At 36.7% G+C, this 26,539-nt stretch overlaps 1 protein-coding gene across 1 annotated transcript in view; it reads left to right on the top strand.

Moving 5' to 3' along the window:
• The first annotated feature begins 7,714 nt into the window (after positions 1-7,714).
• epha10 (EPH receptor A10) overlaps positions 7,715-26,539 on the top strand; it is a 238,340-nt gene continuing 219,515 nt past the window's right edge. Inside the window, exon 1 of the mRNA XM_039654266.2 lies at positions 7,715-7,893. Within this exon, the coding sequence (XP_039510200.2) occupies positions 7,815-7,893 (79 nt within the window). The 5' untranslated portion in view covers positions 7,715-7,814. The remainder of the gene's footprint in view (positions 7,894-26,539) is intronic.

The raw sequence follows: 26,539 nt of genomic DNA, 5'->3' as shown, positions 1-26,539 counted from the left end.
AGTAAAGTTATTGAATATTTTTCATAAAAATTATAAAAATTGTACATTTTCAATTGTATTTTCAATTAAAATTGTCTTTTTTCAACAAAATAAGTGTTGTAGTACAACCATCAGGACAGCAGTGATGTGTAAACTTAATTTGGCAACAATACAGTAAATTACAGTAAAGTTATTGAATATTTTTCATAAAAACATAAATGTTATACATTTTCAATTGCATATTCAATTAAAATAGTCTTTTTTTCTACAAAATAAGTGTTGTAGTATAACCATCAGGACATCAGCAGTGCGTGAACTGAATTTGACAACAATACAGTAAATTAAACTAAAGTTATTGACTATTTTTCATAAAAATCATAAAAAAATGTACATTTTCAATGTACATTTTCAAATTTTATTTTTTCTCCAGAATAAGTTTTGTAGTATAACCATAAGGACATCAGTGGTTTGTGAACTGAATTTGGCCACAATACAGATAATTACAGTAAAGTTGTTGGATATTTTTTCATAAAAATCATAACAATTTTACATTTTCATTAATGTATATTCAATTACAATTTTCTTTTTTCTCCAAAATAAGTGTTGTAGTATAACCATCAGGACAGCAGTGATGTGTAAACTGAATTTGGCAACAATACAGTAAATTACAGTAAAGTTATTGAATATTTTTCATAAAAACATAAATATTATACATTTACAATTGTATATTCAATTAAAATTGTACTTTTTCTCCTAAATAAGTGTTGTAGTATAACCATCAGGACATCAGTGGTGTATGAACTGAATTTGGCAACAATACAGTTAATTACAGTAAAGTTATTGAATATTTTTCATAAAAATTATAAAAATTGTACATTTTCAATTGTATTTTCAATTAAAATTGTCTTTTTTCAACAAAATAAGTGTTGTAGTACAACCATCAGGACAGCAGTGATGTGTAAACTTAATTTGGCAACAATACAGTAAATTACAGTAAAGTTATTGAATATCTTTCATAAAAACATAAATGTTATACATTTTCAATTGTATATTCAATTAAAATTGTTTTTTTTCTACAAAATAAGTGTTGTAGTACAACCACCAGGACAGCAGTTATGTGTAAACTTAATTTGGCAACAATACAGTAAATTACAGTAAAGTTATTGAATATTTTTCATAATAACATAAATATTATACATTTACAATTGTATATTCAATTAAAATTTTACTTTTTCTCCAAAATAAGTGTTGTAGTATAACCATCAGGACATCAGTGGTGTGTGAACTGAATTTGGCAACAATACAGTAAATTACAGTAAAGTTATTGAATATTTTTCATAAAAATTATAAAAATTGTACATTTTCAATTGTATTTTCAATTAAAATTGTCTTTTTTCAACAAAATAAGTGTTGTAGTACAACCATCAGGACAGCAGTGATGTGTAAACTTAATTTGGCAACAATACAGTAAATTACAGTAAAGTTATTGAATATTTTTCATAAAAACATAAATGTTATACATTTTCAATTGCATATTCAATTAAAATAGTCTTTTTTTCTACAAAATAAGTGTTGTAGTATAACCATCAGGACATCAGCAGTGTGTGAACTGAATTTGACAACAATACAGTAAATTAAACTAAAGTTATTGACTATTTTTCATAAAAATCATAAAAAATGTACATTTTCAATGTACATTTTCAAATTTTATTTTTTCTCCAGAATAAGTTTTGTAGTATAACCATAAGGACATCAGTGGTTTGTGAACTGAATTTGGCCACAATACAGATAATTACAGTAAAGTTGTTGGATATTTTTTCATAAAAATCATAACAATTTTACATTTTCATTAATGTATATTCAATTACAATTTTCTTTTTTCTCCAAAATAAGTGTTGTAGTATAACCATCAGGATATCAGTGGTGTGTGAACTGGATTTGGCAACAATACAGCTAATTACAGTACAGTTATTGAATATTTTTTCATAAGAATCATAAAAAATATACATTTTCAATTGTATATTCAATTAAAATATTATTTTTTCTCCAAAATAAGTGTTGTAGTATAACCATCAGGACGTCAGTGGTGTGTGAACTGAATTTGGCAACAATACAGCTAATTACAGTAAAGTTATTAAATATTTTTAATAAAAATCATAAAAATTGTACATTTTCAATCAATTAAAATGTTCTTTTTTTCTCCAAAATAAGTGTTGTAGTATAACCATCAGGACATCAGTGGTGTGTGAACTGAATTTGGCAACAATACAGCCAATTACAGCACAGTTATTGAATATTTTTCATAAAAACATAAATACTATACATTTACAATTGTATATTCAATTAAAGTTGTATTATTTCTCCAAAATAAGTGTTGTAGTAATTATTAGGACAGCAGTGATGTGTAAACTGAATTTGGCAACAATACAGTAAATTACAGTAAAGTTATTGACATTTTTTCATAAGAATCATAGAAATTGTACATTTTCAATTGTACATTCAATTAAAAAAAAATTCTCCAAAATAAGTGTTTTAGTATAACCATCAGGACAGCAGTGGTGTGTGAACTGAATTTGGCAACAATACAGTTGATTACAGTGAACTTATTGAATATTTTTCATAAACATCATACAAATTATACATTTTCAATTGTAAATTCAATTAAATATATTTTTTCCAAAATAAGTGTTGTAGTAATTATCAGGACAGCAGTGATGTGTAAACTGAATTTTGGCAACAATACAGTGAACTACAGCAAAGTTATTGAATATTTTTTAATAAATATAAAAATTATTCATTTTCAATAGTATATACAATTTAAAATGTATTTTTCTCTAAATGAGTATTGTAGTATAAACAACAGGGTAGCAGTGATGTGAAAACTTAATTTGGCAACAATGCAGTATATTATAGTGAAGTTATTGAATTTTTTTTAATAAATATAAAAATTATGCAAAAATATTTTCTCCCCAAATTAAGTGTTGTAGTATAAACAATGGGACAACAGTGATGTGTAAACTGAATTTGGTGACACTGTCGTGTGTGACAGTGAAGTTATTGACTGTTTTCGCAGTAAAGCTTTTCTGGTTTTGCACTTTGCAGACGGTCCCTTAGGATCTGTCTTTCGGCCGCCTGCGCATAGAGATCAATGTATTTTGTCCAATGCGAGGGAAAGCTCGTTTCGCGGAAAATTAGGTTGTAGCTGCTTATCTATGTTACTGCGATTAAAAAGAGGTGACATTTGTGTATTAACAACATTCAGCTGAGAAGTTATTGACCCGGGAAGTTCGAATCTGCGAATTTATTGCCAACTTTACTTAACTTCCTCGTCATCATCATCTGTTTCACCTGTTCTCACCCCATTATGTTTGATTAGTCTGTGTATTTAGTTCCCTGTGTTTTACTCTATGATTGTTGGTCGATGTCGAATGTTACCCCGTGTTACCCTGTATCCTTGCCTGTTTCCTGAATTAAATGTTACCTTCCGTGTGAATCTGGACTCCTCCTATTCCTTCCGCCTGCACTCCTGATCTCCTGCACCATACCCCGTGACACTTATAAGGTCAAAATGGTCTAATCATTTTGTTATTTACCACGTTAAGTCGGTAAAAGCGCCTGCACGTTCATTATTTTATAACTTATAGGGGTTAGGAATTGTAAATCGATAAATGGATCCTGAAATCGGATATCCAAGGTTAGGATTCGGATTTATTGTTATAAAATTAAAGTGTCAATTCCTCTTATTGATTTTTTCACGCTTTTTTTCGTGTAAATCCTGACCTGGCGTTCTGCCATAACGTTAACGTTAACTTACCTCAGTGATAACTGGACCACGGAAAGCGCCCAGGTGTATTTTTGTCCAAAATACAAAGCTATGTGTGACATTTACTGTATTGGCTATAATATCATTGTTTTTTTGTTTTTTTTTAACTATGTGTTTAACATGTCATTTGAAGGGAACAATGCCTTGTCAAGCGTTTTTTAAGTCATGTATCACACAAGCAAGATTTAACCTACGTTTTCACGTGATCGTAAATGAATTGATGTTGAGTTATGTTTCAGCTTGCGTTGCATTCAAAAGAAAAGAGTGGACGATAAAGATGAGTTATCTTTAGCCGTTCTTGGCATAATTATTTCAGCTGTTGACACATCAGTCTCACGGTCGAACAGCACACACAGAGAGTAATGAAGATTCTCTCAGTAATATGATCCTCTTAACTACGGTAAATCAACTTGGACAAACATAATGATAATACAAACGCATCCTCCATAGCCTATACTTTAGTGCCCTCTTGTGGCATAAACATATGCACAACACTGAACAGTATAGCATTGCATTATATTACACAGCATACAACTGAGGACATAATGAACATACTTTAACAATTGATTTTAAACAACAGTCCAACAAACAAGATTCTAGTATTAAGTGAATTACACTTTAGACATCATTTTGTCTGTTTTTGCTGTTTAGCCAAAACAACAACAACAAAAACGTACTGTATTTTAACTGTCTTGTCTGTTCTCCTTTTCCACAGGTGTGAGCTGTGCATGTTAAGAAGACCCCTATCCATCTTGACGACCGATGAATTGTAAATCTAATCTAATTTAATTATTCTATTTATCTAACTACTACTACTATACCTTGGTCCAGTACTGACCCACTGAGAACATTTTAAACAGATTATTATCCATCTGTGAATTTTGTCTATCTGCAAGTTGTTAAGAATTGTTGTGTGAAAATAAACGTTGTTGTACAGTTTAAGGTTTAATTGCATAAAAGCTTGGATAGAAAACTTCCTATTGCAAAAGTTAGAACATAAGTCTGCATATAAATGATTATTAATACCGTAATGCAAGTTTTTCATGGCACATGTGCATGATGAGGTTGTTTTGTGTTTAGTTTTTTTTTTAAAGGACACTGGATAACTTGTCATTTTGTAATACTCATCTGGATTGGTGGTTTACTTGTCAAAGCTAGTTTACATGTGTCTCCCAGCCCTGCAAATCTGGTCCCTTAGATAGAAAGCAGCCAAAACCCCTTTAAAATCAGACACTGACCAGTTATACAGTCTATCTCAAACCAATAGACAATCTTAGACTATAGTTTAAGCTGTTTTACCCCAGCAGGGAGTGGGTGGATGAGTTGTTATGAACTATCTTTCTAATAGATTGATCAGATAGCACCCCTTTAATCTTTTCTATTTTACCTCTTCATGATAATTTTTGCATGTATTTATGCATAATTGTTCATGATTGTCATGCACGATTTTTATTGTATTATATTACATTTTTATTATTAATGTATTTAATTGTATTAATGTATTTAAATGTATATTATAAATGCACTAATGTGTTTGAAAATACACAATAAACCTTGTGCAGTTAAAGCTTCAATTGTTCTTTTTTCTATTTCCCATTAACAGTTAAAATAATATTTCTACGGATTTTCTACAGGTTACACAGTAGCACTATAAAATAAATACAATAACATTACATACTATACAGTATTACTAAAAAATTAACAGTGTAATTCTGTACTTTAATATGGTAAGAAATTACAGTAAAATAATGTTATTTAATTTGCAGTATGCTTAACAGTACTGTTGTTAGTGTTACATTAATTTTACTGTTAAATGAAATACAGCAAGTACTGGATAATTGTTGCCAGTAAGTTACTGTTAATTTGACAAGAAATTTTTTACAGTGTGTTTTAATGCAATAAACCCTTTAAATTTTTATTCTAAGCTCATTTGTATTATTATTACTGTTATTATTATGATTATTATTATTAATAATTGTACATGCAGCTGTCACACACAAATCTAATTTAATTGCAATTACAATATTTTATAATTTTATTTATTATTATTTATTGCAAAACTGTGCAGCTCTTTTCTATGTCTCTATTCATTATATTGATCCACAATAGAAGGATGATTGGATGAGGGATGTATGTATGGATATCTGTCTATACAGATGCACAAACAATATCAAACTATTCAAATAAAATAGTACTGAATTATGTGTGTTAAAACTAACCCCTCTATCTGTTACAATTAACCCAGCATATGGGGTAAGTTTTAACATTTGCACTTCTGTCACTTTCAGTCCAACTGTACGAAAATGGTAGGTCCTAGAAAAAAAACTTTAAGTGTTCATTTGTAGCAGAGATGTGTATGTTGCTTGTGTAAAAAAATTATTACTCTAACCTAATTATTTTTTAATTAATTGAGCCAAAACCAAAATGCGTTAGGTTGTGCCCCGCACTCCCCTATAAAATTTGCAATTCTAAAAAGTATATGGCAGTATATCAATAATGTGAATAGGTCAGATGTGCATTAAACCCTAAACAGAACACACACACACACACACACACACACACACACACACACACAGTACAGGTGAATGTAGTCAACAATGCTTTTCTTGTGCTAATTAGTTCTTTCTTATTTGGCAGATGCTGTGATGACCAACTTCCCAGCAGCAACAGAGATTTATATTTAATTATCTTAAGTTGTTGATGTTCCAATTAAAAACAAATATAATTTTTATATTGTAATTTCAATATTTGGTTTGGTCATTTTTATGTTTTGATTTTCTTGTAAGTTATGTAGCCTAATGTTGTTATTTTGCTAAATAAAACGTTTTATTTTTTATTTGTTTTGATGGATTGTCATTTAGAAGAACCTGTTATATTTGAGTGAAAATAATCCTTTAGCCATTTTGTTGTCTATTGCATGTATATGTAGTCGTTTAATAGCCTTCTAATTGATGACTAGTCTATTCTTAGGCTACATTTTGACGTCTATTAGATTTTCACTGACAGGCCAAATTCAGCCTCATTTTAGCCTAGACCCATATGCACTATATAAATGTAGTCTTTCAATCCTTTCAATAGTCGTCTAATTGTTGACTAGAGTCTATTCTTGGGATATGTTTAGACGACTATTAGATTTTCACTGACAGCCCAAATTTAGCCTTCTTTTAGCCTAGACGGTTTTGACGGCTATTAGACGTCTTTTAGACGCAAAATCGCTTGCTGGGTGGTGTGCTAAAAAAGGTAAATCATTAATGGGAATATACTTTATAGACATTTTTTTTCATAAAAAAATTCTAGGGGTATGAATAGGGGTGGCCAAGATGTTTTGGAGAAAAACATAATTTATAATGTGATTTCCCCCCGGATTTTCCTTTTTAGGTTAGGATTTTGCCAATTTTTTATTTTTTTGAATGAAAGATCAAAAGGATAAACATGCAGATTTATTTTTAGAGCCATTTTTTATCATATTTAGCAGGGGTATGATTAATTCTTGTCTCTCTCTCTCTCTCTCTCTCTCTCTCTCTCTCTCTCTCTCTCTCTCTCTCTCTCTAATATTTAATTATAATAAGTAAACTTAATGAACCATTAACACCGGGTTTTTACAATCTTAAAATCATGTGAATCGGCTCTCAGTGTCAGGCTTTTTTTCAGCCCTAAGCGCTGCATTTTTTTAATAAAAAAAAATATTACTGCCGCTTGTAGTGAACTAAAACCATAACCAAATTTCATAATTTTCAACACCGCCTCCATTCCAGAAGGAGTGACTCTGTGCTGGAATTTATCAGGCGTGATTTGATTGGCCCGTCGCTAATCCCTCGTCATAGCGAAATCACATTCCATTGGACATTCTTCGTGTCAATCAGACTGTGTTTGCCCGCCCATCCGTGGCGCCGAATAAGGCAGAGTGTGTGAGCGTGTGCATGTGTGTGTCAGAAGCCCGGACAGCTTGCGCTCCTCATCCCGCACTGGAGTCACGCGCGCTCGGCTGAGACATGACCAGAGTCCCGCGAACATGGAGCAGTTTAAAGCCATCGTTCCTGTTCTGTGGATATTATTGCTCAACAGAAACGAGGAGTCCCGCGCAGAGGAAGGTAACGTTATGCATCATCCTTATAATATGCATTATCTTTATAACTGTTCAAATGCCAGGTGAATGTGTTCGTCCAGACGGGAAGTGTGTAACTCACTGCAGGTGTGTGTGTGTGTGTGTGTGTGTGTGTGTGTGTGTGTGTGTGTGTGTGTGTGTTCGTTCGTGTTCGCGCGCGCGCTTTCATATTCCTGCGATGCAAAGTAAAGTTAATAAGCAAAGCAAGAAAGGACCGGCGTTTTGAATTATGATAAATCAGATTCACAAGCTTTTGAAAGCAAGCAATCCGCTACAGGACGCTGTTGACGACAGGCTGCAACAATCTGTCGTTTAAGGGGAAATGTGACATGTTCAAATGCGAAATAATAAAGGGTTGAGAATGATTGAACATGGTTACATTTATTCTCACAGGATGCTAATGTAACACTAAATTATGATTTTGTATTAAAAGAAAAATGTCAATATAAACACTTTTTAATATTATAATATGGAGGTTAAAATGACGAGATGGGTAATCCTTTTTTGATCATCTTTTTTGTTTGTTTGTCATTTTTAACTGTTTTTTATGTCTATTTTAATTTTGTTTTATCTTTCTTTAAAATGACAAGATGGAGGGAAAACTGTTTTTTTTTGTTGATAATCTTAATGTTTGTCATTTTAAGTTTTTCTTAATCTGTAGTCATTTTATGTTGAATTTTTCTTTGTCCTGTCACTTTAATCTTCTTATTGTAATACTACAAAAGCAGGTTTGTGTTGTACTGGATTGAGACTATTCTCCGGACTGTGGGATTGTTGTACAGTTGGGAAAGCTTCATCAGTTGTGATGCATTAGCTCAGGTGAGGTCAACTAGTGTCCTAATGAGAGGACGGATAATAGTGGCGTCCCTTCAGGCTCAAGCCCAGCTACACACACGCACACCTACACACCTCTGCCAGCCCCGTCCTCTGCTGGAATGCTGGTCTGCTGGATTATAGTCGTTGCCTTAATGAGTGTTTTGACAGCGATTAATTGCAGTGTAAGTGATGTGTTCTGAAAGGCTTGCACGACAGCGGTGAGATATGAAGGTTTGTGATTGAGCTGAAAATGTTCTCACTGTAGGAGAAGCTCTTTGTCCACCGTTGCATCCCAGTCCTGCTGCGCGCTCCTCTTTGTGTGCAGCATCTCTCTCTCATCTGTGTTCTGTCTGTCAGCCAGGTTCAGGCTGGATCAAGCTCTTTGTTGGTGCCAGTTATACTAAGACTTCACCTTAAAATGAAAATTGTCGAATTTACTCGCACTCATGCTGTTTCCAAACTCGCATGCAATATATATATATATATTTGTGTGTCCTCCTTATTGTATTGAGCATTGCATGCGAGTTTGGAAACAGCATGAGTGCGAGTATATATATACACACACACACGCACACATTTGCATGCATGATATTTGAGTTGAGTCAATATGATTTATTTTTTTCTTTCATTCTGCAAGAATGCATTAAATTTATCAATATTGACCATTACAAAAGAATTCTATTTCAGATAAATGCTGCTCTGGCGATACATCTATTCATCAAATAATCCTGAAAAAATAAAATGTATCACAGTTTCCACTGAAATCTGAACTGTGTTTAACACTGATAATAATAAATATTTAAAAATTATAAAATAAAATATTTTTAAGGATCATGTGACACTGAAGACTGGAGTAATGATGATAAATTCAGCTTTGATCACAGGAATAAATTACACTATACTATATATTCATATAAAGGACAGATGATTTACACTGGAGTAATATTACACTGTTTTACTGTATTTATGATCAAATAAATGCAGCCATGATGAGACTTCTTTCAACAGCATAAAATACTGGTATTGACCCCAAACTATGGTAGTGTGTGTTGTGTGGCATCCGTTCTCTCCATCCGTTAGTTTCCTCACACACGCTTGGATCCGTCACTTCTCATCCACACCTCGGCATCTCATTGAGGGCTTATTTGCTGTGTTTGAGTGGTTTCTGTGGCTTGTGCATCAGCTGAGTTGGTCACACTGTTCCTTCAGCCCGTGTGTATGGACACACACCGAAAGCTTTATACGCCTGTCATCTCTGTGCTGGCCTCCAACAACTCTGCACACTCGCCGGCACGCAGTCGGGCTTCCCAATGTGCCCATATATTTATCGATTCAAACAAACACCAGTTTTCCATGGAAACTCATACCTCTGCTCTAAAAGCATGTTTATTATAGTCTCAGCTAGGACTGTCACAATATATCGCAATACACAAATGCAACAATATGTAGGCTACAGTGCATAGTTTCATTAATTCAAGGTTTAGTGTCAGTACTACATTAAACTACTATATATAATGTATAATAATGCTATGAGGGATTTTTGTGTGTCCTGATAATGCTAAATGTCTTGTTCCCAGTGAAAAGTGGCCTACATTATTTTAAATATATCTAGTCAGCGACAGATCAAGCATATTAGTCTGTGTAATTCTGTATTTTTAGCTTCAGAATCATGCATACTTTTATTCTCGTGTCTCTATTGTCCTGTGCTTTGAGTTTTCAGCACCAAGTTTATTCATTTACACACACGATGTAAAACCAAATTAAGCAAATTTATCAACAGTACATTTTTGTAAACCTTTTACCATACGTGTTGGATTATCGCAGTAATCTGGTCTGGTGAGTTCAGCGTTTTGATGTGTATTGTACCGCTACACGAGTGTCTCGTCACCAGTCTCCGCTAATGATGACGGGTTTGAGCGTCAGGATCTGTGCTGGCCGTCCCTTCAGTTGCTGAAGCTGAGCAGGGAAGGTTAGAGAGATTTGTGAGGTTGGCAGGCGTAACAGGGACGTTTAGTGGGCCGTTGTGAAGTGTGGACTCACAGTGAGCCAGAAAGGGAAGCGATGAGGGCTGGAGACAGGAGACGGCCGAGTCCCAAAGCAGAAACACTGACTCTGGAGGCGTTATGTGGAGGTGGAAGTCGACTCGTGCTTCATGCGAATGTTGCAATATGTTAATAATTGGCATAAAAACACTAGTCTGTTGTTATTTAAACAAAGTGTAAATAAATTACGGTAAAGTACAGTAATAGATTAAAATCTGATAAGTAACTGCTTGCAATATCAATATAAAATACCAATCTATAATAGTAATACATTCCCCTAAAGGATTATTAGGAACACCAAACTAATACTGTGTTTGACCCCTTTTCTTAATTCTACGTGTCATTGATTCAACAAGGTGCTAGGGTGCAAGGTGCTGTTGATAGGATAGCATCTTGCAGTTTGTGGGATGCACATCCAGGGCACGAAGCTCCCGCTCCTCCACATCACAAAGATGCTCTATTGGGTTGAGATCTGGGGCCTGATGTATAAACATTTTTCTACGCACATATCGGGATTTATAAAAAATAAATTTGGCGTAAATAAGTGCGCGCCCTAAGGATGCTCTTGACGTGCGTACGCACTCTTTTAGAAGAGTATGTGTTTTGGCGACACCGACGGTGAGCTGGAGTCAAATGTCTTTTTGCTCAGTATTAGACGGAGAATCTAAAGAAAATTATACATAATTATAATTTTTACAAACCTATATCATCACTTGAAGCAAACATCCATCCCTTCTTAAATGACCGCGCCAGCACGCGCGTTGGGTCATTTAGTGAAACTGACGCACATATACAGTAGGCTAGCCTATAATCTAACGGCAGATGGAGTAAAACCGTAAATCTTCATTATGAGTCCAAAATCATAAATAGAGTGCATGTTCTCAATAACAGTTTAAATAAATAAAAGAATGATTTAAACTATGTACTTCTGCTATAAACATTTAGATTAAATATGCCATTCTCATTAATGGAGTTAAACACTTAAACTACATGAAATCATTACAAAAAAAATGATATTCAATAAATAGAAATAGACCTATTTGTTGTGGATGCAATGCTTTTGAACACTTTTCTTTTGGCATGCTGTGTTTTAATGTTTTAACTAGAGATAATTGCTAATCATGATAATAGCAGATTGTCTGAGAAAATTGTTTCGTGCAAATAATGCACAACCATGTCTATCTGTTTCCATTAAAATATAAATCAATTAAAAATACTATTTGGCCAGTGGAAAAGATTGAGAAAAACTTTCACTGAAATGTATTTAACACTATTTGATTTATTCATTCAAAAACAAGGCAATGCTATAGGCTACTAAAAAAAAAAATGTTTGTAATGTGACGGCACATCGACATTTCATATTTTCCTAACGTCTTGTACCGTTAAACTTGGTATCACATGGATGAATAATCATATGCAAATGATATGCAGATGAGGATCTGCATATTTAAACTAGGCATTGTAATCTCCATACAGTATATGGCGGTTATTTCGGGGAGGAGACGCACGTGCGCACAATCTCCCGCTGACTGGGATTTATAAAGTGAATTCTGCGCAGGTTCTGGCGTACAAACGGTTTTGTAAATCTGAAAACTTTTGTGCGTACGCAAATTCTGCCTTATGTGCGTACGCACACTTTAAGGATGAAATCTACGCAAAGTTTTATACATGAGGCCCCTGGTGTCTGTGGGGGTCATTTTAGTACAGTGAACTCATTGTCATGTTCAAGAAACCAATTTAAAATGATTGGAGCTTTGTGAGCTTTGTGCATTATCCTGCTGGAAGTAGCCATCAGAGGATGGGTACATGGTGGCCAATGGCCATAAAGGGATGGACATGGTCAGAAACAATGCTCAGGTAGGCCGTGCCGTTTAAATGATAAAAGGGGCCTAAAGTGTGCCAAGAAAACATCCCCCACACCATTACACCACCACCACCAGCCTGCACAGTGGTAACAAGGCATGATGGATCCATGTTCTCATTCTGTTTACGGCAAATTCTGAATGTCTCAACAGAAATCGAGACTCATCAGACCAGACAACATTTTTCCAGTCTTCAACTGTCCAATTTTGGTGAGCTCTTGCAAATTGTCGCCTCTTTTTCCTATTTGTAGTGGAGATGAGTGGTACCCGGTGGGGTCTTCTGCTCTTGTAGCCCATCCACCTCAAGGTTGTGCGTATTTTGGCTTCATAAATGCTTTGCTGCATACCTCGGTTGTAACGAGTGGTTCTTTCAGTCAAAGTTGCTCTTCTATCAGCTTGAATCAGTCGGCGGCCCATTCTCCTCTGACCTCTAGTACCAACAAGGCATTTTGGCCCACAGGACAGCCGCATACTGGATGTTTTTCCCTTTTCACACCATTCTTTGTAAACCCTAGAAATGGTCAGGGGTGTAAAGTAACGAATTACAAATACTCACGTTACTGTAATTAAGTAGTTTTTTTCAGAAATTGTACTTTTTTAAGTAAGTTTAAAATTGTGTAATTTTACTTTTACTTGAGTACATTTTAAGTCATGTATCGGTACTTTTTCTCCGCTATTTTCCTTCTGTTTGTGGCCGTTACTCGTTACATGCTTGTTTTAATTTTATTTTTATCCATCAACGTGATTGGATCGAGTAATAGGTCTCGTGACTGTCATCAATTCAAATTAAGCATAGAAAACTTACCGCCTATTCTTGCTGTTACTCGTGACTGCTGTGGAAGTGCATTCATCACGCATCAATTCAATCCAGATATCAGCGTCTTCCTCTAATATGCTAAGGTATATTTCACATATGATATTTATATAGGCTGGCCTGTCTACATGGCCTAACATTTGGTCTGAGTTAGGGGGAATTGCGAGACCGGTTCATAATGCGGTGAATTCCCGCTCCCATTTACTTCACAATCACATTATAGAGAGACGCGCGTCAACCTCTATGCACTGCCGCGTCTCGCGCTCGCCATGCCGCCAGATTCAGAATCAGTGCACCATGTCGTTAACTTGAACTGCATTACTTAATAAGAAATTAGCACAGCTCGATAATAAACAGCGTTTTTTATTGATCCATTATATTCATTTGGCAAGTGCACTTGCGCAAAAACATTTTTCATGCTGAACTTTTTTTGTGTGTGGATGCTGCTGATAAAACGGCTTCGCCGTATTTGTTTCTTTTGTAAAAGTTTCCTGGATATAACTTCCCTATTTAATGCACAATTTTCCTTCCTTATATTATCAGCATTACAATGTGAGTAAATGTAGCCGTGTAAAATGTGAGAGATGATGCCACCCTTCTAGAACAATGCTTTTACGTTTAAATTGTAACATATTTAATAGCATGGAATAAAAGTGTGTAATTAGTGTTAGCTCATTTTCTTAGCCTTTTTCAGGGCATTGGTTGAGGTAATATGATAATATTAGTGATTCTCATTTATCAAAACACTAACATTGGTACCATTTTGGAGAGAAATTGGGTATTTTTTATTCTATTCAACCCATCTCTTGGTGTGTGATGCTGAACTATCATATGAGTTTCTAAAGGTTTTTGAATTATTTGCACAGTTATGAATATTGATATTTTATGTGCAACAATAACATGCTCAGGCCCAGTGGCTTTTCGCCTAATTTTAAATGCTTTCCCCCCCAAATAATATGATTTAAATGGTGATGAGTGTACTGATTTGATGCATTTTAAAAAGATGGATGATAGATATTCTTCAATCTTTCTTACAAAAAAGAAAATATAATGTGAATTCCAGTATGTGCATTTTTTTTTATTTTATAAATTGTAGTGCACAGTGTTTATTATAAGGGGTAGAATCTGCACCTCAGTACTCACTACTCACTACTCTTGAGTACTTTTAAATAAGCTACTTTTTTACTCTTACTCAAGTAGTTTTTTGGACAAGTACTTTTTACTCTACTCACACTACATTTTTTGGAATGTAATGGTACTTTTACTTGAGTATGTTTTTTCAGTACTCTTTCCACCACTGGAAATGGTTGTGTGTGAAAATCACAGTAACTGAGCAGATTGTGAAATACTCAGACCGGCCTGTCTGGCACCAACAACCATGCCACGCTCAAAATTGCTTAAATCACCTTTCTTTCCCATTCTGACATTCGTTTTGGAGTTCAGGAGTCTTGACCGGTACCACACCCCTAAATGCATTGAAGCAACTGCCATGTGATTGGTTGATTAAATAATTACATTGAGAAATTGACCAGGTGTTCCTAATAATTCTTTAGGTGAGAGTGTGTGTGTGTGTATATATATATATATATATATATATATATTAGGGGTGGGCCGTTATCGGCGTTAACGTGCTGCGTTAACGTGAGACTCTTGTCGGGCGATAAAAAAATGATCGCCGTTAATTCTCACAGTTGAGTTGGGAGCTGACTGCACCACGCAAGCTGACTTTCACTTTGATATTTTACCGCAGATGAAGTCGAATTGCACTGTAAGGGCCATTTAAAACCAATATATTGAAAAGTCTGTTTATCCAAACATTAAGAAAATATCAGTCTATGCATTTTATATTTAACATGAGGGAAATACACATCCATAAAGGGGGTCGCACACCGAACGAGAAGCAGCACCGCGCCACGTCTAGGGGGCTGTTTACACCTGGCCACTTCATGCGTTTTCTAAGATCGGATAGAATAGCTATCTAATTTATCAAAACAGTACGCCCTGCTATTTTTTGTGATTGAAATATTGCTGTATTTGAATCACAATTGCCAAAAGCTAGCATTTTGTTCACATTTTTTAGTTTTGAGAGGTGATCTGAATATTGGTGTTTTGAAAGATATGGAAGATTGACCGTCCTGATGTTTTGTCCTCCAGGACTCAACTATATCAATAGCCATGATTATCCGGTGTGGATGTCACTGGAGAATCTTTACATTCAGCATTACTTGAACTCTGGTAATTATGCTTGATAGGTTTCATTATTGACGAGTCCCGTATGGAGTGTATCAGTGTGGATCGATGTAGTGTTCAGCGTCTGGAGAGGAGGGTCTCTGGGATTCATCGTTGTCCCGATGAGGACAGGTTTCTGCTGGATCTGCAGGAATATCCCTGGAGACATAGGCGTTTCTGAGGCAGTTTTATGAAAACGATGGATGTTTTATTGCCAGGAGAATATTAATGTTTCTGGAATGCGATGCAGCTTCATAAAGGCGACAAATAAAACAAGCTTTTTCAGGCTATCAGTGTTGTGAACAACCAGATCGTTCTTCAACTGCATTGTGATGCCTTTATCTTTTCACATGGCTGTAATGTGTCTGACAGAACGTGCTGTTTATACACCTGACCTCTTGTTTTGCTGATGTTTTTTTATTTAAGAGGATCTGTGATGCTTTTGTTCCATGTTCAACTTGCTTGTGTTGCTGTTTGAGGATGAAGAAGCTCCAGATCTTCTCTATATCAGTGTCCGTGTTCCTGAACTCCTGAAATGCTTCCATTGTAGTCTTGAGTTTCTTCCAGAACAAACACGTCACAATATTCCTCATTATAATAATTCATACACAGAATAAAGGGGCGGGGCCTGGTTGAATTAGTTAGTAGTGTGTTAAACTGGCGGTTATGGTAAGGGGCGGGACATTTCCCAAACACACTCGAAGCGCTCGACCAGTCACAACACACTGCTCCAGCCGACCAATCAGAGCACAGTGTGCTTTCAGAAGGAGGGGCTTCATAAAGACAGGAAGTAAACAGAGGGTTACTGACAGACTAGGCAGCAATGAGAAAAAAAAAAGTTTCCTTTGAGTTATCTGTGTACAGACGACACCATCGTTAAGATGATCCCCATTCACACGGATTTGGGAAAACTATTAAAACCGATGTATTCTGCTGCCAGGCCAGTAGATGGTGATGAAACACTATAGACCATTTCACAAGATGTAAACAACACTGGTCCAGAAGCACTTCCTGTTTCAGTTTTTTAACACTACATAAAAGCTGGGATAAAATACAACCAACAGAACATTTAAAACTGAATCAAAAAGTTAAACAAACATCTTTAAGATGTTTTCTTTACATGTGAAATAAAGAAAACCGTTACAAACTGAAACAGGAAGTGCTTCTGGAGCAGTGTTGTTTACATCTTGTGAAATGGTCTATAGACTGAACACGTAATACACATGTGCGTGACGTCATCATCTTCAGATATTTGGGTTTTTGTTGTTTACACAGAGACCATTTTCACTTGCACTCAAAGTTTGTTTACACGTAAAAAGACTTTTTTGCATTTTCGTTTTCGTTTACATGAAAATGGCGTTTTGGGAGCCTGAAAAGCAAACTTTTAAAAAAGGGTTTCAAATTTCACATTTTTGAAAACAGTCTCTGTGTAAACAACAAAAAACGGAATCTCTGAAGACGAGGACGTCATGCGCATGTGTATTACGTGTCCAGTCTTCAGTGTGTCATCGCCATCTAGTGGCAGAATGCAGTGTTTGTAATAGTTTTCGCAGATCCGTGTGACTGGGGATCATTTTAACAATGGTGTCGTCTGTACGCGGAAAACTCAAAAGAAAAATGTCTCCGTTTCAAGCATGCTGTTGTGGTGTAAACAGCCTTTGACACCCATTTCAAAATCTTTTGTTTTCAGGCACCCAAAACGCCATTTTTTTAAAGGTTTTAGTTGAAAACGTTGTCGTGTAAACGGCCCCTTAATATGGGCTCTTTAGAACTTTTCCTCTGTGAACATGGACTGTTCTCACGTTTTCTCAACATGGTTCAGTAGCTTGATTGTAATCTGGATATTAGGGATGATGAAGAGGAAAGGTTTGCTCATGCAGATGTGGCCTTATGTAAGACTCAGACCTGCGGCTCTTATAAAAGTTTAATGAAAACGAGCAGTTGGGAACAAATGTTGCCTTTCTCTAGCTGTGCAACTATTAGTGAGCTTCTTCATTTTCTAATGTGGAGATTTTAAAGCAGGACACACTTTTAACTACAGATGTTTTTATTGATTTAGGGATTTTGTCCCGCCAGATCTGATCTAACGAAAGCCGATGCTGACACGAAGAGTTTGCATATGCTTTTCCGTTAAACTCATTTAGTGTGGCATTCGAAGTATTTCTTTTCTTTAAAGGAGAACTCCGGCGAACAATGAACCTTTGGTCTAATAAAACATCGGTACATAGTCAACCGTTCTCTGAGATTTGTTTTCATGATAATCGATTGTAAAGAGTTTTATCTCTAAAAACTGTTTAGTGTATAATGCTAGTACTGGGGGCATTGACTATGTAAAAGAAATCGCTAGTTTATACCACTAATAAGGCTCAAAATAGCCCCACACTAACGCAGTAACATAATGAGGCTCCATACATGCAAAACGAAGCATTGAGAACTTTGTAAGTGTACAGACCGTTTAATAAGAAGATACTTTATGAAGACAGTTCACTTCGCGTATACAGGCAGGAGCCATCTTAAAAAATAGTCTCGATAAGTCGATCCCCGAAAGCGGTTCATACAGTTCAGAAGTTCGCTGAACTTCATACAGCTCAGATCACTCAGCACGTCGTTCGGGGATCGACTTATCGAGACTATTTTTTAAGATGGCTCCTGCCTGTATACGCGAAGTGAACTGTCTTCATAAAGTATCTTCTTATTAAACGGTCTGTACACTTACAAAGTTCTCAATGCTTCGTTTTGCATGTATGGAGCCTCATTATGTTACTGCGTTAGTGTGGGGCTATTTTGAGCCTTATTAGTGGTATAAACTAGCGATTTCTTTTACATAGTCAATGCCCCCAGTACTAGCATTATACGCTAAACAGTTTTTAGAGATAAAACTCTTTACAATCGATTATCATGAAAACAAATCTCAGAGAACGGTTGACTATGTACCGATGTTTTATTAGACCAAAGGTTCATTGTTCGCCGGAGTTCTCCTTTAAGTACTTTTTGACTGTAAAAATTATGAAAATGGAATGGGTAGATTTATTTATATATTTATTTATTTAAATTTAATTAAGATTGCACAGAATGCATAAATCCCTCAATCTATAAAAATAAAAATGTAAAATAATTAACACTATTAAAGAATGATAGTTTTCTAATGTTTGTACATGAGTTTATAGTTATGTTTTTTTGGAGAAATATGTATTTTGTCTCACCATATGGTAATTTCAGGCGTTAATAAAAATAAAAGGATTATGAAATAATGTTGGTGCAATGCAAAAGTGTACACCCAATAATTTACATTAACCCCTGAATTGCAGTACCAAAGTAATACAGTATGAAACAATATTTGTTTAGCAGAATGAGACAACCAATCATAAAGTGCCTCAGTGCTTATCTCATTGAATGTTCATGAGCTCTGTACACTTGCAAAAATGATCTCATGCTGTGTGTTTAGTTTTGAGCATCTAAAGAAAGGGATGTCAAACCAGTTAACTGGAGTGATGAAGAGCTGGTATGATATAGACAATTTAAGACAATCAGAGAGAGCTGATATTTGGATATTCCCACAAATTTTAGCGTGCTGTAAGTTGTCCAATCAATGCTTTAACCACATGAATATTCAAACGAGGTAAAGCATGATTAGCAGAACCTAGATAATTTCAAGTTTGTCACAGTACATCAGTGTTTCACTGTTGCTTATGTGGTTGTTTTATTGGAGATAATGCAATTCTGATGTCAATAAAATCTTTCTGTTGATACATCAGTGGTGGATTCAGTCTCAAAGCTCATAATAAAAGCCACGGGCAATATCTGCTTAGTCCCCTGCAGTCAATCATTTTATCCCTTAACTCATCTTTGATCACCAAAATGATATTTTTAAACATTTTACCTGTAAAATTAAATTTCTCTATACAATAACATATCTGGAATGTAACTCGACACCCTTGCCTCATTTAGCAGAAGTGGGACTTTGAATATGCGAATGAGCCCCGCCTCCACTCACACACTCAGAGATCCACTGGTTGACGATCACACGTTGATCTGATTGGTTTCAAGGTCGTTTGTGACGTCAAAAACACCAGCAATTTCAAAGCGTGTTTTTGAGACTGTCTTTGGATCACTGCAGTTTTAAGCAGGAAATACTCAGCAATGCTGTCGACTTATGAATTTACACATGGTTTGTCTTAAAGCATATTAAAAATGCCACACAGACACATAAACAAGCTGGATCTTCACCACAGGGAGATGTTAAACTTTAATGTTTCGTTCAGCATCCTCACAGCACCGTCGCTCTACTTCAAGGGTTTGATATTTGAAGCATCATCGAGGGATTTTTACTCAGTTTAGATGTGTCTCCCAGCATGACAGGGGCTCTTCAACAGCGTCGTTTGGCCCCTTCGGTCCCTCGGATTCTCGCGAAGGTGATGTGCAAAACCCCATTAATCTTTTGAAGAGGCATTTGACCTTTGAAACTCATTAAGTGCTGCACCCTCACAGATGCCGGATATGAGCCGGATATGAGCCGTGTCCTTCTCCCTCTTTATCAGTGCGAGACAGGAACATGTTCTCTCTGCTTCCCTCACCGGGGAGGCTTTGACCAGTGACCTGGAAAATCACCCGACCTTTTAATATGTGGTTTCCCGCTGATGAATAAATTCATAAATGTATGCTCTGGCATGAAGGCTTTACTCGGCCTCCCCAGACCCGTGGGTTTAGGAAAATATTAGTTCTGGGATTGCTCTTGGGGTTGTAGTTGGAGTTGTTAGTTGCAGTTGGGGTTGTGGTTTCAGTTGGGGTTGGGGTTGTGGTTGGAGTTGTGGTTTGGGTTGTAGTTGCGGTTGGGGTTGTGGTTGGAGTTGTAGTAGTTGGAGTTTCAGTTGGGTTTGGGGTTGTGGTTGGAGTTGTAGTAGTTGGAGTTGCAGTTGGGTTTGGGGTTGTGGTTGGAGTTGTAGTAGTTGTGGTTGGAGTTGTAGTTGCGGTTGGGGTTGTTGTTGGAGTTGCAGTTGTGGTTGGGGTTGTAGTTGGGGTTGGTTGCAGTTGACTATTGTGTTTGGGTTGGAGTTGGGGTTGTGGTTGGAGTTGCAGTTGGGGTTGAGGTTGTAGTTGTAGCTCTGAGTTTTGCTGCTCATTTGAGAGACTTGATGAAGGATCTGCAGAAATGCAGTTTCAAAATCCAATAGGTTCTTGTTCTTGTAGGGGTTGAATTAGAATTTGAGTTATGTTTTAATTTGATGCATCATCTACATCATCAAATAATAAAAAAGAAAGCCCCACTAAACTCATTAAAGGGGACATATCATGCAAAATCCACTTTTTTAGCCCTTAAATGCATTTTGTTGTATATTTGGAGTGTTTATAAGTACAGAAAAGATGAAATTATTCTCTTCAGGTGCTTCGTTTTGTAACGAATTGAGGCAAATTCAAACATAAATTAATCTCTCATGGGATTCATGTAAACGTGATTCAGCGCTCCAGATCTGGAGCTCACATTCAATTGACTGGATTGCTCCAAAAGGTCTGCTTTGAACAGAAAGCCACAGAAAGGGGGCACTCCTTTGATCCTGGAAAGATGTAACCAAGATCTCCTTTTTCTAACTCGCTTATCAGCAAGAACTTTGCTTGACTTTTCGAACATACCATGACCTCACTGTTGAGATCTGAGATCTCACACATAAGATCATTAAAACTCAAACAGAATAATTCTTGGACTCATAATCAAACTACACAAGTTTATGTGTTTCTACAATTCATATGTTGATGTATTCTGCTTAGATCACATATTAATCATGTCATTGTTGTTAACTATTAACTATTGTGATTGTTTATAACTCTAGAGTGTGAATGCCTCGTGCTTCCTATCAAAATAATCGTAAATCTGTGTTCTCTTGTTTCTCTGCTAAGTGCGAGAGAACCAGGAAGATCACAAGATAACGATAAGCAGAAATTAGATCCACCTCCTAGATGATGCCATTGTCTCATTGGTCAGAATTCTTCAAAAGAGGTTGGACTAACTTTCAAGTTTAAGATCCGAACAAAGGAACAAGACCTCATGTTTTTGTTCTGTTTCTCGTTCATTCAGTTCATTCAGTTTGTAACTGTTAAGTGCATGCCTCTCTCTAAAACAACAAGAGAGTGTTCCTGTTCGCGCTTTTCTCTGAAAACAACAAAGAGCGTGTTCGCACGCTTCTATATCGACTAGACCAAATTCGACCAGCAGTCAAAATAACCCATCCAGATCGGGGTTAAAACAGCTCATTCAAGTCATCTAACTCGCCTTAATTTCATTTCTTTCCTTTATTTTCTTTTTCGTAAAAGTCTCGGTTCAAAGCTACGTTTACACGCGCTTTCAACTCCAAACACATCTCCTTCGTCAGCCAATCACACGTGATCGGCAGCTCAGCGAAACTTCCATCCAGGCACTTCAAAGACAACCAGCCACGCGGACCCGGCCGGGAAACCCCCTTCGACGCAACGACAAAAGGGAATTCCCTACGCAAAGACAAGCAAGTACTCCAGACTCTAACTGAACTGGTGCTTTAACTTAAATTGAATAACCTCTCTAAGAAACGAAGGTTTAAATTAATGATTGGTGGTCCATTCCAGGTTACTTCTTGTAAAGTGCATAGAGAGTCTTTCTCTCTCATTCCCGTTCCAACTCACTCTTTTTCGCTCTCTTTTCCTCTGTGCCTTGTATGAATGTGTGTGTGATTATGTTTAGACCTTAGTTTTGTGTTTAGAATAGCTAATAAAGTCTTCCATATATATGAAAAGATAATTGCCTTGTGTCGTGCTTGCATATTTAATGTCTTGTACTGTTCAATCTAAAGTTACCTTGCTAAGACATAAGGCGTTTCTCAATGTCAAGGAAGGATCCTCGGAAGCCGGAATTTCGAGGATGCTACGTCATCGACGTCCGTCGAAGGACTGTTCCAATGTCGAGGATCCTCAGAATTTCAACCAAGGACTGAGTCCTTCGTTCGGAAAATATCCCATACACAGGAAAGGATGCATATGTGTAGCCTTCGCGCTCTTAAATCACCCACAATCCTATGCGCAGCTTTGCTATCTTGTTCAAAAAATAAAAAAATGTCGACCGTTAGCGGAGTCGGAGTGATAACGGCAATATGCTTTCAAATGTAAGCAAGTATAATTTCAGTTTAGCCATTTATTTAATGTTTGTTAAACTATTTAACATATCGGCTCAAATTTGCTGAGGGGATTTAAAGCTGTTCCCTTTTACTGGTGATTAACTTTTTAATTTTTACTTCATAGCCTTTTTTGTTGGTCACATATTTTACAATTGCATGTGTTTTAACAGCTAACGTTAGATCATGTTGCTATATGGACGTAACGTTAGTTCTGTTAACTCCGGTAATATAATCGTTTTTGAATGAATAAACTCCTTTTTAAATCAATATTTTGTGTCAAATTATTGATTTATTTGGTAGGTAGCCATGTTATAAGTGGGAAAATGTATAGCGAGGCGGTTGTTACAGCGAATACAACCGGCTGATCAAGACCCCTCTGCTTTAGAGTTTGCGGGGTTGTATTCACTATAACAACCGCCTGGTTATACATTATCCCTTTATTTATTTATTTCTATGAGGACTGACAAGACAAAATAAGGACTGTCAAGTGTATTTAAACAGTGCAGTACACCAGCACAATGATTTTTGCAGCGCCGAAGCGGACCTTTCACTGATGTAATGACGCAATGACGTGCACTTGCTAGCCTGTTCCATTTACGTGTTCTCCGAACGCTAAAGAGGACCCTTGCCTAGCCTCTGAAGGAAATGACTTGGAAGGACCCGTCCTGCCAAGGAAGTATCCTTGACATTGAGAAACACCTATAGTGTTTTACTATAGATTTGGTATTTATTTCCTTGCAAAGGTTGTAATTATTATTATTATATAATTCTAAACGAGTCGTTTGCTTGGTTCTGTAGTGATTCGTTTAAGATTCATTGGTAATCAATGAATCATTTCCCTTTGAGCTAAATTGGCCTTAAGGCCCCCCTTGATACATTTTATGTATATTATTAAATGTTGCATTTGCTACATTTTATATCTTTATATTCTGTTTTGGTCATATTTTTCAACCTGTTCAGATTTTTCTGTTCTCTATGACGTATTTTGAACTATCACGTCACCGTATTTGCAGCGGAACTGACAAATAAGGACATTGACCGGCCCAACACTTCGAGCAATCCGCCATTATTATTTCTCGCTCTGATTTTGTAGTCCAAGCTCAATGATGCAGAAGTTACAAGAGGGCAAGTCAAAATGTTCGGTTCTTGGATGTAGTGACCTGAAGCACTTCAAGGATCCCCACTTCAACAACCTCCGCCAGTATACAGAAGGGTTTGCCGATCGACTTCGTCTGAATGAGGGGTAAATTCCTTCTATCATTTAGCTGCTGTGTTTTCTGATGCTTTTCTACACGTAAGTTATTATATTATTATAATACAGATTTTTAGTGGTAAGATTGGACTGTAGTCATTTATCTTGTCCGTGTGCTTGTTTTAAGAGAAATAGACGACTTTCACTAATAACACAACTTAGTTAACTTAACGTTACATACCCCTGCGTCCATATGAAGACGTTGCTCTGCAGGTTCGTCGCCGTCTTTTTCAAATCTCTCGCACAAATGTGTAAGGCTTGATGGACAAGTCTTCCGTTGTTGACATTTTGTTAACGAGTGACTAAAAATGTTCTTTGAAGCTATAGTATATAATTGTCTATCTCTCATCAAACTACAATAATGGGCAAACGCGGGGAGTTGAACCGAGTGTCAACTCGGCGACCTGGAGAGCGGGCGGGGAAAGACGCAACTCCATTTTATTTAAAGGGGCCGCTTTGAAATGGGTCGCTCACAGACGCACATCAGAAAAGGGGTAGAAAAGGGGCCTGTGGAGCTATAATAATGAGGAATTCAGACCCAAGCATTGCAGTTATGCTTTATATAGACCACAAATGTATGATTTTATAAGTAAAAATGAATGATTTAAAAGCATGATATGTACCATTTAAAGCCACACCGTGGAACTCTTCAACCTTTATAATATATTACCAAAACCCATTGAGATGGTAGATCGACTTGCAATAGGTTGAATGGCGCGTCTGCCGTCTCCTGAAGGTGTCTGTATCGCTTTTACTTGCACTTTGTAACTTCGGGTTTCGGGTAGGAACCCGAGCATAAAAACAACTACAAAATTCGACCGCTTTACGGCATACGTCACTTCCCCCATCACCTACAACTTCCTTAGAATCTAACGCTAGTGCTCAACTCGCGTTTGACTGCCGTCTGTATGTTTTCGTCATGCCGAACAACAGCTACAAGGAAGAAGGCAACGGTTTTATTAGAGAAAAACTAAAAAAGAAAAGGGGAGAGTCACCAATTAAAAGCCAGGACTAGCATTAACACATTGGTCCAGCTTTCGCTTCCCTCGCTGGCGTGAGCTAACAGAGGAGAAAGAGTGCTCGACCGAGGCGGACGCTTGCCTGCACACAAATGCCGTTTCTAAGGTAACCCAGATAAATTCATATAAGCAGTGTAGTATTTACTTAGCCTGGTTCAACCAGACTCTTGTTCATTTCATTTCCACATAGAGTCTGGAACCGCTCCATTGAAAAACGTTTTCTTCCTTGTAGGCGGGTTCACTATTAAAGTTCAAATCTATTGGATCTGCCCAAAGTCACTCACGATCTGCCATAGCCAATCGCTAACGGGGTGTCGTGAGTGACGTATGTCACGCGCCGAAATGGCTAGAGGATTATGTTTACAATAGGATTTCAGTCAACGAGCGCCGCAGGTTTTGTTAATCTAGGAACAATTATTAATTCGAAATGTATATTTGACACGAAGGACAGTGATATATTCATTCAATGGCGGAAGCTGTGTCTAATCATTACAAATACGCCGCTGTGGTCGTTTCTGATCTGCCGCAAATGCTGTAGCAGCTACAGTGAATGATCAGTCTGTCTCTATCTGCAGATGTGTAATAAACAACAATTTTTCATATTACGTCTTATTGTTTCTTAATTACCTTAATTATGGTCTTCAAAGTACGTGTTTGTACATTTTTATGTGGCATTTATTTTTTTTAGTAAAACAAATCAACCATTGCCATCTAAAACTGAAAATCAAATATCTTCAAAGTATGGTTTTTCACATTTTTATTTATGACAATTTTTTTTTTTTAAATCACAACCAATTTGTATGATTTACAACATGTAAAACTGACACACCAACCTCCTGCACGAGTGCACAAAGGGGCTCAAAATGTTCTATTCATCACAAGAATCAGTAAATATACAGTTGGGAATATGAGTGACTGACATGACTCCTGAGCGGATCTTCAACAATAGTTTAGCAGCCAGGACTCGGGGCTTCCGAACACCAGGCTAAACCGTCCGTCCAAAATGTCACGGTCATCGCGCACGAACTGCCCAGCACAAACTTCCAAACTTTCTGCCTCCTTCACTTGGTCCTCAGTTGTGCAACAAGAGGTTAGACGATAACAATCCGGGCCCGGCTTTAAATTCTGTATATTCGGCAGTTTCTTTTCCAACAACGGACCGAATAGCTTTTCTCACGTCTTTCTCCGCTGCCATTACTGAATTGAAACTGACGCGCTTACATCAACGTCATCTTTCTCAGCCACTCCCTCTATTCGCTGATTGGTCCTACAAAAAATTGGTTTCTGGAAACCTAAGGATATGGAGCGATCCCAGACGTAGTACTGAAGTAAAATGAAATTGAGCGGAAGTGCGTAGGAGGGCGCAGCCAGGCTAGTATTTTCTGGTATTCCGGCCACAGCAGATGGTGTTATGAGTGTAATAAAATGCCCACAGCCCAGTGTTCATTTCTACAAACAG

The sequence above is a fragment of the Pimephales promelas genome, chromosome 18 (genome assembly GCF_988280905.1).
Source record: "Pimephales promelas chromosome 18, fPimPro1.hap1.1, whole genome shotgun sequence".
Classification (NCBI taxonomy): Eukaryota; Metazoa; Chordata; class Actinopteri; order Cypriniformes; family Leuciscidae; genus Pimephales; species Pimephales promelas.
The sequence above is the reverse complement of the archived record's forward strand: the minus strand, read 5'-3'. Positions and strand labels throughout refer to the sequence as shown.